The sequence below is a fragment of the Camponotus floridanus genome, unplaced genomic scaffold (genome assembly GCF_003227725.1).
Source record: "Camponotus floridanus strain SB8 unplaced genomic scaffold, Cflo_v7.5 scaffold134, whole genome shotgun sequence".
Classification (NCBI taxonomy): domain Eukaryota; kingdom Metazoa; phylum Arthropoda; class Insecta; order Hymenoptera; family Formicidae; genus Camponotus; species Camponotus floridanus.
In genome coordinates, this window is record NW_020229253.1 from 76,636 (window position 1) to 90,190 (window position 13,555).

General features: G+C 37.4%; 1 protein-coding gene across 1 annotated transcript in view; it reads left to right on the forward strand.

Moving 5' to 3' along the window:
- Window positions 1-9,202, forward strand: part of LOC105250403 — a 59,324-nt gene extending 50,122 nt beyond the window's left edge. Inside the window, exons 2-4 of the mRNA XM_025406129.1 lie at window positions 5,574-5,796; window positions 7,726-7,929; window positions 8,121-9,202. Coding sequence (XP_025261914.1) covers window positions 5,574-5,796; window positions 7,726-7,929; window positions 8,121-8,983 — 1,290 coding nt within the window. The 3' untranslated portion in view covers window positions 8,984-9,202. The remainder of the gene's footprint in view (window positions 1-5,573; window positions 5,797-7,725; window positions 7,930-8,120) is intronic.
- Window positions 9,203-13,555: the final 4,353 nt, after the last annotated feature.

Below are 13,555 nucleotides of genomic sequence, written 5' to 3' on the forward strand. Positions count from 1 at the left end.
AACAGCTGTTTTAATTTTTAACTTTGCCTGAAAGCAACGGGTCGTTATCGATTAGATAAGACCACACGCCAGCAGATTACGCAATAACGATTGGTCTTGACTGCGGGGGTAGCCGGGACAGGAGAGAATACTCGACCTTTCTTTTACTGGGGCGCTAGGATTTTCCCACGTCGATTGCGTTGTCATTTCATTACTATTGTGTCGGAAGCCTTTGGAGGGAATTCCTTTTTTATTCGAAAACTCATCCTCCCTTAGGGAAGGTCATATTCTCTGCGACACACGAATTTCGGCATCTAATACTTCCGCAATTCATTTCTCGAATTTTTAGAAATGTACACAAAGCACATACAGAAATAAGAAATTTTTTATAGATTTATTTAATATAATTTTTATATATATTTATTATAATTTTTATATAGATTTATATAGATTTTATATAGATTTATATAGATTTTATATAGATTTATTTATAAAAAAAATGTTGCATGGAATGTGTGGTTACAAATTTAAATCGATGAAATTAAAGATCTTTATAATACATGTATTAAATTAATTAATTAAAAAATAAAACTTTTAAATATTCTTGCTATTTCAAAATTATTTCAAAGTTATTTAGTTGTGTAATGTAACACGATTTAATAGTTCAAATTAATTTAATAGTTTGGATATATTTTAATATAACTTAAGATATGTTTGACATATGTTATGCAATGTATCATTGTTTTGTTCGCCTGTTGCTTTTCCTTCTTTTCGAATCTGCCTCAACTGTTTACTTTTGTCTTTAATATTAAAAAAATTTTATTATTTAAAAAAATCTGTGCATATACAAAGTTTCACTGCGCTATTGGAATTCCCAAACAAATTGAAAGCATTGTGCAAAGTATACAGTAAACGTTCTGCATCTCCTCTCAAATCCCAATTAAAAATAAATAGATAAAAGAAATTTAACGATAATAGATTTACAGAGAATTAAGCGATAATAGTCCAATATTTTTATAATTATTATGGAATAATATTCGAGAAGAATGGAGAAAGAGATGGAATTAAATAACGAGAAACGCCTCACACAAAGAAAGAGGGCCAGGATTAAAACATACGGGGGAATGGATGAGTTAAAAAGAGAGAAGGCAGAAATATTCGCATCTGTGCCTGGTTTGTACTAACGTGGGATAGTTGTCGAAGAGTAAAAGAGAGAATTGGGTCAGCCAGCTTGGAGGGCACTTCAGCTGTAGGTACCTATCTTTCTGCTAGCGGAGCCACCTTGCCATATTGTCTCTCTCTTTCTTTTTTCTCTTTCTCTCTCTTCGCTTTCTTGTTCGAGAAAGAGGCTATAGCGTCGAAGGTAAAACCTATGACAAACCATTCGCATTAAAGAAGAGGACAGAATGAAGGAGATATATGTTCGATGCGGCAATCGCAGCCTCAATCCGCGCGAGAACCAATCACGTAGAAGATTTCCAGATATCTCTTATGTTTGCTATTTGGAAAGGAGGAAAAAATAGGAAAAGGGAAGAACTATCTAACGCTCGACAGATGAGAGAAATCGTTATGATTACAAGTATGTACGTTTTCTCTAAAAAGAATACTATCACGAAATGATGATTACTATGGAACATATGATATTATTTTGATGCTATTTTTTGACACGGGGGCCTTGTATATTAAGAATATAAATGTTAATACATTTCAGAATATTACAACTTTTATTATTATTCAGGTAATCATGGAATAATATCGTAACCTATCTTTCCTCCCTCACCTTCTCGCCTTCGTATCCTTCCATGTATCCTTTATTGCGCCGTTTGTATATTTGCGCATCTACCGTCCTGGTTATTCCTCACGCTGTCCTATTAAACCCTCCTAGCCATCCCCGCCTCCACATCGTGTCATTACCGACAAATATCCTAGCAACGAATATTCTAGCAACGATGCGACAGAAGAGTCGGAAATGAATCTTCGCTATGTATCGCGAAAAACATTTCTTGTTTGATTAATTTGAAGGTGCCAACTATTTCGATCAATCTGGAGATACATCTCAATATTTTCTTTGTGAAAAAAAAACCGGAACTTCTGATATACAAATCTGATCAAAAGACCTCTTCGCAAATTAGCGATTCCTCGAAGATTAAAAGATATGGAGCACTTTAAATTACAATGCATATTAAAAATTTAAATGCTAAAGCATTTCAAAGGTATACCGTGAAAATTTTAATCTGATTAATTCATTCTAATTTAGTTGTGACAAAATGTTCATATTAATTTATATTTTTTGCAATAGAATATTTTTACGTTATAGCAAGTCGAGGATTCACGCTTATTATTCGCTACAGCCAAAAATTGCATCTTGAATGCAATTGCAACGAAGCATATATATGATACTCGATAGGTTCAATATATGCATCGTCTCGTGGAATATCTCTCAAGAACAGTCATCGATGTCCATTGTTACGTCGACTGTTCGGGCGACGCTTTGCGCGAATTTTGAATTGATTTTTCTCGATCGAATCTTCAACAATGCGTGCGAATGACAGAGTTGCATAATTGGATTCGCGTTTTCTCTCGCAAAATTTTATGAGAATATCCGTTTATGGATGATAGATACAACAAACTCTCGATTAATGCATGATTTTAACGTAAATTTTTTAAGTATTCCTCGTTGCTTTTAGAGACGCAAATCCTTGAACATTCTTAAATGCGTTTTAGGTGATATTTTCAACGAGACAAATTCCGTATAATCCGGAAAGTGAAATATTTAAAAAGTTAGATATTTGAATTAGTTATTACTACCTTTTAAGATGGTGCACCAGGCACCTTCTCCCTTTTCAATATATAAAGCTTTAAGCTTTGACTATCCTAAATGTCATCATTTTTAAATGTGTTTTAAAAGATATTTGCGACGAAGAGAATTGAAATTCTGTATCTATATATGTATAATGTCTCCAACAGTGAAATAAAAGATTTAAAATGTGAAATAAAATATTTAATATTTTAAATATTTTTAAAATAGTTGGACATATCTCTGGACATATTATTTATAACTAGCTTTCTCTCTCTCTCTCTCTCTCTCTCTCTCTCTCTCTCTCTCTCTCTCTCTCTCTCTCTCTCTCTTTCTTTAAATGATATATTTGAAAAACGAAGGAGAAGAAACACCGAGTTTCGAGCCTTTATACCATACACTAAGATTAGTCTATTTATAAATTCGAATCTGTATGTGTGATCCGGAACTTTGCTTACGCTTACTATAATACAGTTGTGCTTCTGTCTCGGTAGAGTTTAATATGGAACATTTTCCCAGCGGAGAGAAGCGACGTTCCAACAGCCTCTCGCGATGCTTTTGACGTCTACTCTCTTTTTTCCGAGCGTGCACGCGAGTAATATAATACATACACTGCGAATTTAATAAACTTCTCTCGAGAAGCGACACAAAAGAACCGAATCTACCGGGTGTTTTGAGAACGATATCTCTTTATCTCTGCGCAATCTCTTCACTCAATTCGCGCTTCATGTAGTAGCGAAAAATTAATTCTGCTAATTGAAGTGTGTTATTAGGCTCGTTTTGCTAGGTAAAGGATTCATTTGATGATTAATCGTTTACGGTTCGTTGAAAATCAAAAGATCTCGATAAACGGAGGATTAAATTTGCGTCGAGGACATATTTCATCGTGGATAAAGTTTTCTCTGCCTGGTACGCAGAATGATTAAACACAGGATATATATATATATATATATATATATATATATATATATATCATTTATGTAGATATATACATATATGTATTTCTTTTTTTTTCAAGGCTATTTTTGTGTCATTTTTGAGATTAGAAGGCTATTAATTAAAGTACCTATTCTATATTCGATCGAATTAAGTATATTAACGGTATATGGATTTAATTTTTGATCATGTATATCCACTTCCAATGCTTGTTCATATCTTTCCCAAGAGATGGTTAAAGTGCTCTGCATTTAACAGTATTGGGAATTGTATGACATTCGATAGACACTGGGATTGATTTGATGCGCGGATAAAAGATTGCATGTCAATATATAATTATAGCACATTTCGAAAGGATGCGCTAGAGCGATCGTCATATTTTAAAGATGTAGGTCAGATAACTGACCCACCTTATTGCCTATTTCGACCTCATCGGTTTGGCCCCGGAGATTTCTTGATATTTGACAAGTAATCCTCGAAAAGCCTGAGACGCTCGTAAACCGGTAGTCTGTCCCATAGGAGACGGCTAATTTAGACGGACGAACGAATGAATCGGCATTGACGTCTTGTCTTTTGCCATCAGCTTTTGTTTTAAAAATGGATCTGACCTATACCCGTGTGATTTGATTAGGAATAACGCGAGAATCATCTTTGCATTAATTTTTATTACAATTTTAAGTAGCGTGATTGAAATATCGAATCTTGCCGCGACATTACATTTTCGATAAAGCTTGCAATTGATACTTATGTATTTGCATAAATCATTAATGGATGATATTTTAACAATGATATTTTTTGCATAGTTACATAATTTTGAAATGTTAAATATTTTTATAATCTTATGAAATGTAATATATATATTTTATATATATTTTATAAAATTATAAAAATGTTATATTTATTTATTTATTTATTTATGTGTATGTGCTATATATATGTATATCTTCATAGAAAGAGAAAAAGAGAGTATTACAGCTGTTAATCTCATAAAGAATAATTTATGAGGAGAATTAAATAGAATTATCTGAAAATAAACATATTACTCGAAATTGGTATACTAATAATGATTTATTTATTTACACGCGTTTCAACAAGATACGCTTTTAGAAGAGCGCTCCGTTTAATAGGAAAATATACTAATTGGGAGGCTGGGAGAGGAATAATAGCTTAACGCGTATAAACTCGTTTATTTAACCATTTCCAGCTCCCTTATTCTATGCTTTGTAATATAGTCTCATTGCTTTTACTTGCATTAACAGCATCCAGAATAGCAAAGAAATGCTTAAATGTAAAAACACATGTGTAGAAAAAAATATCCAATGTACAAAATATCCATAATACAAAATGTTTTATTGAAAAATCTTCTTAAAAGTTTAGTTCTTCTTTCTACAATTATAATATACAAATCCTCATAAATTATTTTGCGTATAGTTTTTTTTCAACTAACAAATAATATATAAAATTTTACTTTGCATGTTTTATGTATGAATGGCTACAAATTAAAAATTAACTTATACACGATTTATTAATTACACAATATTGTATGATTATACAAGTCAAGAATATACGAGAAATTAATTATTATTAATTGTTTATATAATAATAATATGTTTATATTAGTATTAAATAATTGATATTCTAGTTATGCCATTGTTAATTCGATAAAAAACTAATTAATTAATTATACTTAATTGTAGAAATATTAAATTATATTGATCAACAAGAACAAACTCTTTGACTCAACTTTCAGCTTCTTTTTTCCTTCTCGAGATTCCATTAATAACTGATTCAAAAAAATATCATACATCGCGAACAATTACAGAAAATTCGACTAATCAGGACATAACGATTCTGATTGCAGGAGGCGTATAGGAAATGGGTGTGCAGCTCCCTGGTGCCTTACTTTGCTCACGGGGGACCGACGGACGCGGAAACCCCGGGGGGCAGTCGGAACGGCCCCAGACTAAGGCCCTGCCGATCCTTCTGCCAGTTCGTGGAGCAACGTTGCCCCTACTTACTTCCGGGCGATCGTGCCCCCGCGTACCCCACGCAATACGCCGGCGAACCCACCTTTCTTTGCAGAGGTAAAAAAAAAACAAAAAAAAAAAGATAAAAAACGAAGTTAATCGAAAGCATAGCAAAGTTACCGTGCTTGATTCAGTTGAGTTGTTTTCTCTCTTTCGACGAACCGTCTTCTTGACGAATCTTGAAGAAAGGGTAAAAATGTTCGCTGGCACCCTACTTGCTTCGCACAAATTTGCGAAGCGACGTACATCGAATCAGTTTCGTTCTTTCGCACAACTACGTTCATTTTAATTAAGAGATATAAATTTGCATGAGGACGTAGGAGCGCATAAACAACCTGGGTGTGGTGAAACGCCCTTCATATAAGCTTCGCGAAACAATGCGGGTCTCAATGAATTTACGCGTTTGCGCTGCATCCTCATTTAAATTGTTATTGCGTACACCATAAAGTGACCAATGATGTTTTAGACTTGCGTAATTTCCCATAACAAAACGAATAATACATAAATTTTTTTCACTCGCGCACGCATTTCTATCTTCACATTTTTGTTTTTTCATCCAGCATATCCCGTTTTTTAACTCGGCTGATTCGGTAATTTTGATTCTTTACGGATATTCTGATATGAATAAGTATTAAAAATATAGTAAATAAAGAAAGATATTTATATATAAAATACATTCTCATATATAAAATACATTTATTAATTAATGATATTAATGATATATATAATAGTGTGATAATTATTAATTATCGCTGAAAAAGGAAAATAAATGTAATAATTTACGTCTTCCTTTCTATGGGAGAAATTGACCGTGTAATTTTATACGATGTCGGAGGAATTTCCTCTCTTTATATCGTCGTGTGGAGCGTAAAGGGTTGATATTATCGAGCGCATGTCGAACCATCGAATATCTCGATGTATTTTCTCGTTTTTTTTTTTTCCTCTTCGTGCGGCGATCGTAAATGGCGAAGGAATGCCGCGTACTTTTGGGTATAAACCGCGTTAAATGGGACGCGTGTCGTATGGTTATTGGAAGACCGGACGCTTTATCGAGCATTCCTTTTGTCCCACCGTCATCCCAAGATCGTCCTGGCTGATGTAATCCTGACTCGAATGCAATTCAACTCTTCACTATTCGCTATCGCATTTACGTAATGAAATCTTGGAAATCTTTCTTTCTTTCGTTATTTCATGCCATCTCCTCGCAACTCGATTTAAAATGCAGAATTTAAGATGATATAAATGCTTAGCTGCGAGAGAAAAAAATATAAATATGAAAAAGTATACACTTTAAAAGAAAAAGGAAAATGTGAAAATATAAAACGAAATAGAATAAAGAATAAATAAAGTTTAGCTCGTTGCATAAATTTTAGTTATTTGCAATGTTAATCGTGCAGCGAATTTAATTTACAAATAGATAATTGATTAGAAATTTGATTTTTGATCATTAATAGTTTATTTTTATAGTTTATTTTTATAAAATTTGTTTATCAGTTGCTAATGTGAGAATTATTTAAAAAAAAATTGCTTTCGAATTAATCGATGTTAAATTTATCTAGAAAATCTAATGAATCAAGATTAGCAGTTACGTGTCAATTAATTCGTTTTTAATCAACTAGACTTAAATTCTTATACGATAAGATTGCGCATTCGAAATAATCTAATGCACTGACATACAGAGAAAGACCTTTACAGAAGTGCAACTCTCTATGTGAACGACACACTTTACGATGCTTTTGATTTTACGATACATTCCGCGTATATTTCGCAAGCCCTCTCCCTTGAGGAAAGTATCGAAAAATGAATACAACTCGCGAAGCTTTTGAGTTTTCTCCGAAAAATGATACACGTTGCTAGAGTGCATGCTAGACAAGTTCTCTGCTTCTTGTTTTTCTTTCCCTGACGAATTTCTCCCGGTCGATGGTCGACGACCGTTCATGTTCGACCGTCCGTGCACGAGGTCGTTGGAAAACGCGATGATTTCAGATCCGAATATCCCCGAGACCGGCGAGCAGGCCGCGAGGGCGTTGCACAACAGCGATGACAGCGAGTGCTGCTTCAAGGTGTGCGCCGAGGACGAGCCAATGATGGGTATCTGCGCCAACTGTGAAGAGCCGTGGAAACATGGTAGGGTTTACGACCCCTGGTCGGCTCCCCAGTGCGACACTGCCCTTCAGTCTGATCCTACAGGTAAATTCGACGAGTCTCGTCTTGGCGATTAAAATTAACGATTGATCAAAACTTTATTAGAATAAATGATTTTTAAAGAGCAAAATATTTATCTTTGGCAAAATCAAATTTTAGATTGTTTACAACGTTTTTTTCTTTAAACTCACGAATAAAATCGTCTTCATTGATCATCGACATCTTTCTGGGCGCAGATCAGTATCCGGGTTCGCAGGCGGGCCAACCGGAAGCGGACACGGACCGCGGGCCCGCCGATGACAGCCAGGAAACAAGCACCGCATCTTCCTCGTCCAGCACCCCGGTATCTTCGTCAACCACCACCACCGACAAACAGAACACGTTATTTTGCGGCAGCGGCCGCATCGGCTCGATACCAAGCGCATCCTCGTCCGGTCAATCAAGCCCGTCGATCGTCCTCCAGCTTTTCTGGCTCTTCTCGATCTTAATTTCCCTCCCCGCGAATGCGCTGCAATACAACCTCGCGCCCTCCTGGAGCCCCTTTGGCTTTTTGCGACTGATCGGTTCCGGCCTGCCAGGCGTATTCGTTCTGAGAAGGACCTTCAACGATCTTCGCGCTTCCACTTTCGGTCCACGCTCGGCCGGAATTTACCGGTATGCCGTAGTGCGGTGTCTCTTGTTCATCCTCTGGATTCCCAGACGGGCAGTGACAAAATGTCGTCGTCGCGGATGGTGGTGGTGGAGGTCCTGGAGGAGATCCAGTAGCCGGCACTTTCGCTGGAAACTTCCTCGTCACGTCGTTCCTGGTGACGTCGCGCCCTGGCGATCCGTCCTGCGCGACGCATCGACCGCGGTCTTCGTGCTGTTCCTGAAGTTCACGGCGAAGTGTCGGTGTCGCGATTGGTGGTGGTTATGTCGCCGATGGCGGAAGTGCGGGTCGACGGATGGACAAGACGCGAGACTCGTCCGGAGAAAACGTTCTACGATGATTCGCGGGAAGCGTCGTCGAGGACGTCGGCGAGGAAGGGGTCCCAGTGGAATTTTCAAGACGGACGTCGCGAGTTCGGCCAAAACGATGTCCAGGAAGGATCCGCCATAGAGCGGCAAAGTTCGCTTTCCTGGATACCCAGGATCGTACGGGTTTTTTTCTATCTTTGGCATCTCCGCGAGAATCTTCCCTCGCGGAGTGCCGGTACTCGAGAAGTACACCAGGGTCGATCGAAGCCAGACTCGATCGAGGACAGACCGATAACGGAACGTCGCGTCGAGCACAACGCAAGAAGACAGGAAGGATTAGAGGATGTTGCACGGGTAAAAAGAACACCAACGCCGCGAGGAGCTAAAGAGAAGATAGCAAAGGCGAAAAGGATCAAGCGGAGAAGCGCGGGGCAGTCACGTCGACAATTCGGTTCCGCAGATTGGAGCAAAATGGCGAGAAAAAAGGGAGAATAACAAAGAACAACAACAACATCAACTACAAAAAAACAAGAACAGAACGAAGGAAACGTAACGTCTAGCGCTAATAATAATGATAATAATACAATAATAATGAATAAAACAAAATAAATTAATAAATAATCAATAATAATAGTTAATAATAATGATAATGATGAAATAATATAATGAAGATTAAATAATGGAGTAAACGATATAAATATATAAATATATTATATAAAGAGAAAAACGATTGAAAAAAGAGTAACGTTAAAGTAAACGATAGAATAATAATGATACGATTATTATTACACATTAAATTACGTTACACACAGAGTGAGAGAAAGAGAGAGAATAAGAGAGAGCGAGCGAGAGAGAGTGAGAGAGAGAGAGAGAGAGAGAGAGAGAGAGAGAGAGAGAGAGAGAGCGAGCGAGCGAGCGAGTGAGAGAAAGAGAGAGAGAGAAAGAAAGAGTGAGAGAGGATGAAAAAGAGAAGAACGAAAAGAGGATAGATGTAAAAGCCGACAAAGGTAGACATACAGGCACACAAAATAACACACGTACATACACAGAGGAGTATAAGTCGTTAAATTTTAACGAGGTAGCATTAAAAAAAAAACCGTAGGTAGATAGTTTCTTCGCGGCGAAAGAACGATCGAGGGAGGTCTCTTGAACGCACTAAGTAAGATGCTGACGTATTCTTATATAGTCGGTGTGTAGGCTCTGCTAGGAGGGAGGGGGAGTAAAAACGCGTGGCACGGGATGATAAATAAGCACGGCGTTATCGAGATATAATATGTGTTCGTTTAGACATTACCGTATAAATAATAACCATAAATATAAAACATAGAAAACTGTGTTGTGTAATGAGAGACCTGAGAGTCGAAATAGAGAGGGTGCGTGTATGTGCATGTGTGCGAATGAGGAGAAGAAAAAGAGAAAGGGGGAGAGAATGATGAGGAGACGCGAGGATGAAAACGTGTTGGACGACGCGCTCCACGAGTCACGTGGATGATTTACCGAGATGGAAACCGAGATCCGGGAGGGAGGAAGAATTTTAGAGTCGAGTTTTTTCCCCTCGCGCGTCGGGTGAGCGCGAAAACGCGAGATTCCAAGAATCCCTCGGCTCCCGTTCCGCATTTCGATGCGGTGCGTTCGATTACCGGGATCGACCATGCGGAAGGTAAATGTCGTGGACGGTTGCATGGTGGCCGGTCGCGTTGAAATCACGCTGGTGATTTCGCCTCGCGCGATGAAAATGTCAGGACTCCGATTCTTTCTAGGCTTGCTATGATTCTTAAGCGTCATCTTGGCTCGGATTCTTCCCTTGGAATTTTACGCGACAAGTTCATTAAGTTTTGAATTCGTATCGATCCGCATTTTTTTCCTTTACCTGTTACGTTCTCCATTTCATTCTTTTCGTTTTCCCATTATTGGTTTCCTTTGATTTTCGTTATCTTTTTTTTTATTGGAGAAGATCTTTTTGTGGAAGATTGCGCGCGCTTTTGTTCGTAGCTTTAGGGATCTTTTGGAATGGAATATCTATCTGTACGGATAAGATCGAAGTCGATTGCGAGTCGATTTTGGGATAGAGACAATAAGAATTTTAATTATACTAATGGAAATTCTAAATAAATGCGAAATGAAAGATAGGAGTGCGAAGGTTTAGCTACTTTTTATCGAGCAATATACCAAAGAATGAGATCTTATGAATCTCCATCGAACGAAAGATGCGAACAAAGAAGGGGAAATAAAAATATGTGAAGTTAAAGCTATGTAAACAGTGGAAAGAGGTAAGGATATGATAGATGAATCGACAAAAGAACGCGAACAACGCACGAATAATGGCAGGGTATATTAACCAAAGGAAATTTAAATCCCAAGGGAAGCGGATTTCGTTTCGCTTGTGTAATAAAAGACTTGGTGTAACCGAATTTTCCGAAAATAGGAAAAAAATAGCGCGCGCACACACATATACACACACGCATACACATTCGCGCGCGCGACTATCGTCGATGAAAAATAGAACGCAGGGTAGGAGAGAATGTCCTCGATCACGTAGAATAAAGCGCGAAGTAAGAAGAAGGTGTTTTCTGGTCACGTGAAATAAGAAGCGGAATAAAATCTTCGATCACGTCAGGATCAAGTTAAGGAGTAGAAGTAGAAGAGGACGAAGAGAAATGAAGACAGAGGGAGGAAGAGAAGATCACACGATACGCACAAATTCGCCCACCGCCTAAAGAAATCGTGCTGTTACTTGTTTGTGTTATTTCTCGTTGTTGAACCGAGTGAAGCCACGCGAGGGTGGAACACTGACAGAAAAGAAAAAAAGACAGCCTCTTATGAGAGAGAAATGTATCTATATATAATATCTATCTGCCATCGCGGAAGAAAACCCGGGGTGCGGCGGTTCGATTTAGCGGATCATCGTAGCCCCGATCTCTTAGGAAGACACATGCACATTCAAACACACGAACACGAATAGAGTGTTCATGCGCAAATCGTGCCCGTTAGTGCGATTGCATTGCGCGAAGAACGAAGGTGAAGAAAATCGTATTTTGCGCGAAATCGTACACCTGTTCCAGTCGGTGCGACCAGGTGATTCGACTCGAGAAATAACGTCGCGACGCCGACGCCTCTTTCTGGTACGACGAGAAGAGGGAGGTAACTACCTTGGCTCGTTTTTTTTTCTCTCTTTTTTTTCTCTGATTTTTCGCCGTATTTCCTCTCTCTCTTTCTCTCTCTCTCTCTCTCTCTCTTTCTCTTTCTCTTTTCTTTGACCGTAATTTCTGCGGAGGTCAGTGAAAATTGATCGAGTTTCTTTTAATGTCACACGGAAAAATGTGTGATCTAATATATACTAAAAAATACGTATATATACTATATTTGTATAATTATAACTAAATTATATTAGATGTAACATAAAATTATTATTACAGTTAATACATAGACACATATATACATACGTTTAATATTTAATATATTTATCTACCAACTGTGTAACATATTTCATCAGACTTGTTATTTTCTCAAGAATTTTATTCCGAAGTCAGAATTGAAAAGCTTCTCGTTGCAATTGTTGTTTAATACCTCTCAGGTTGAAAAGTTGAACGAAAAGTTTAACTTTGAGATGAACGAACGGACGTTTCGTAATCTCGCGTTAATAATTAATATCGGGGAAATTGTATACCGACGCGGATGTAAACGCGGCCTAATTACGCCGAAGGGGCGAAGCTCCGGAGAGCATAATTTTGCAATCAAGTTCGATCGATGCAAAAGGAACGCGGGGGCGGGAACGCAGGGGATGAGGAGGGGAAAGAAAAACGGGCGCCTCCGCGCTGAGTCAGAAGCGCGCGCGTCGCGCTTTGATTAATCGTCGCCGAATCCGTTTATAAATCTGTTACGCCGCGTCGCGGAGAAACGTCCATTCTTGATCCAAAACAACCCGCTCGCGCGGCGAATCTTAATTCGGCGAATAATTCGACGGGAGACATTGGACGAGTCCAACTAACAAGATGAGAAAATCGAATCCTTAGCCCTAAACTTTGTAATTGTGAGATGCATCTCCGTTGTTTACTACTTTACTCGAGTAGTTTCCAACTTTTGGAATGATTTTCTTGGAAATTTTGGAATCTTCTTGATCCGCCTGTTATAATTTCTTTATATTTCTCTATACTTGTACGTGTAATATAATATTATATTGATATTATTATTATTATATTACATTAATGTTATAATTTATCAATATTACATTAATATTATATGTATATAATTTTGATATATTATATATAATTTTATAATATAATTTATATAATTTTAATATATTATATCTATAATTTATATCTTACAATCAATACTTGTTCAAATTTATTTGTTCATTTCTTTCTGTCAAATTTAGGATAAATTTAAGTGGTTATTCAGACCTTTTCGACATTTGGATATAAAGAAACATTTAATTTTTGTTATCTCAAAAAAATGGAATGATAAATTGGTGCACTCGAAAATGCAGTTGCGTTAGTATGTGTTTTATACGCGTGTCTATATTCATAGACGTAAGTGCAACGAGGGGGAAGAGAAATTGTTGAGGATGAATTATGATCGTCCATCCCGATCGACTATTTGCTATTTACTCGGTCTAGCGGGAACGTTAAAATGTTCTCTAAAGTGTTCTCGCTGGAATCTATCGCCAAGAAATTGTGAGTAGATAACGCACGTTATACAGCAGAAAATACGTAGC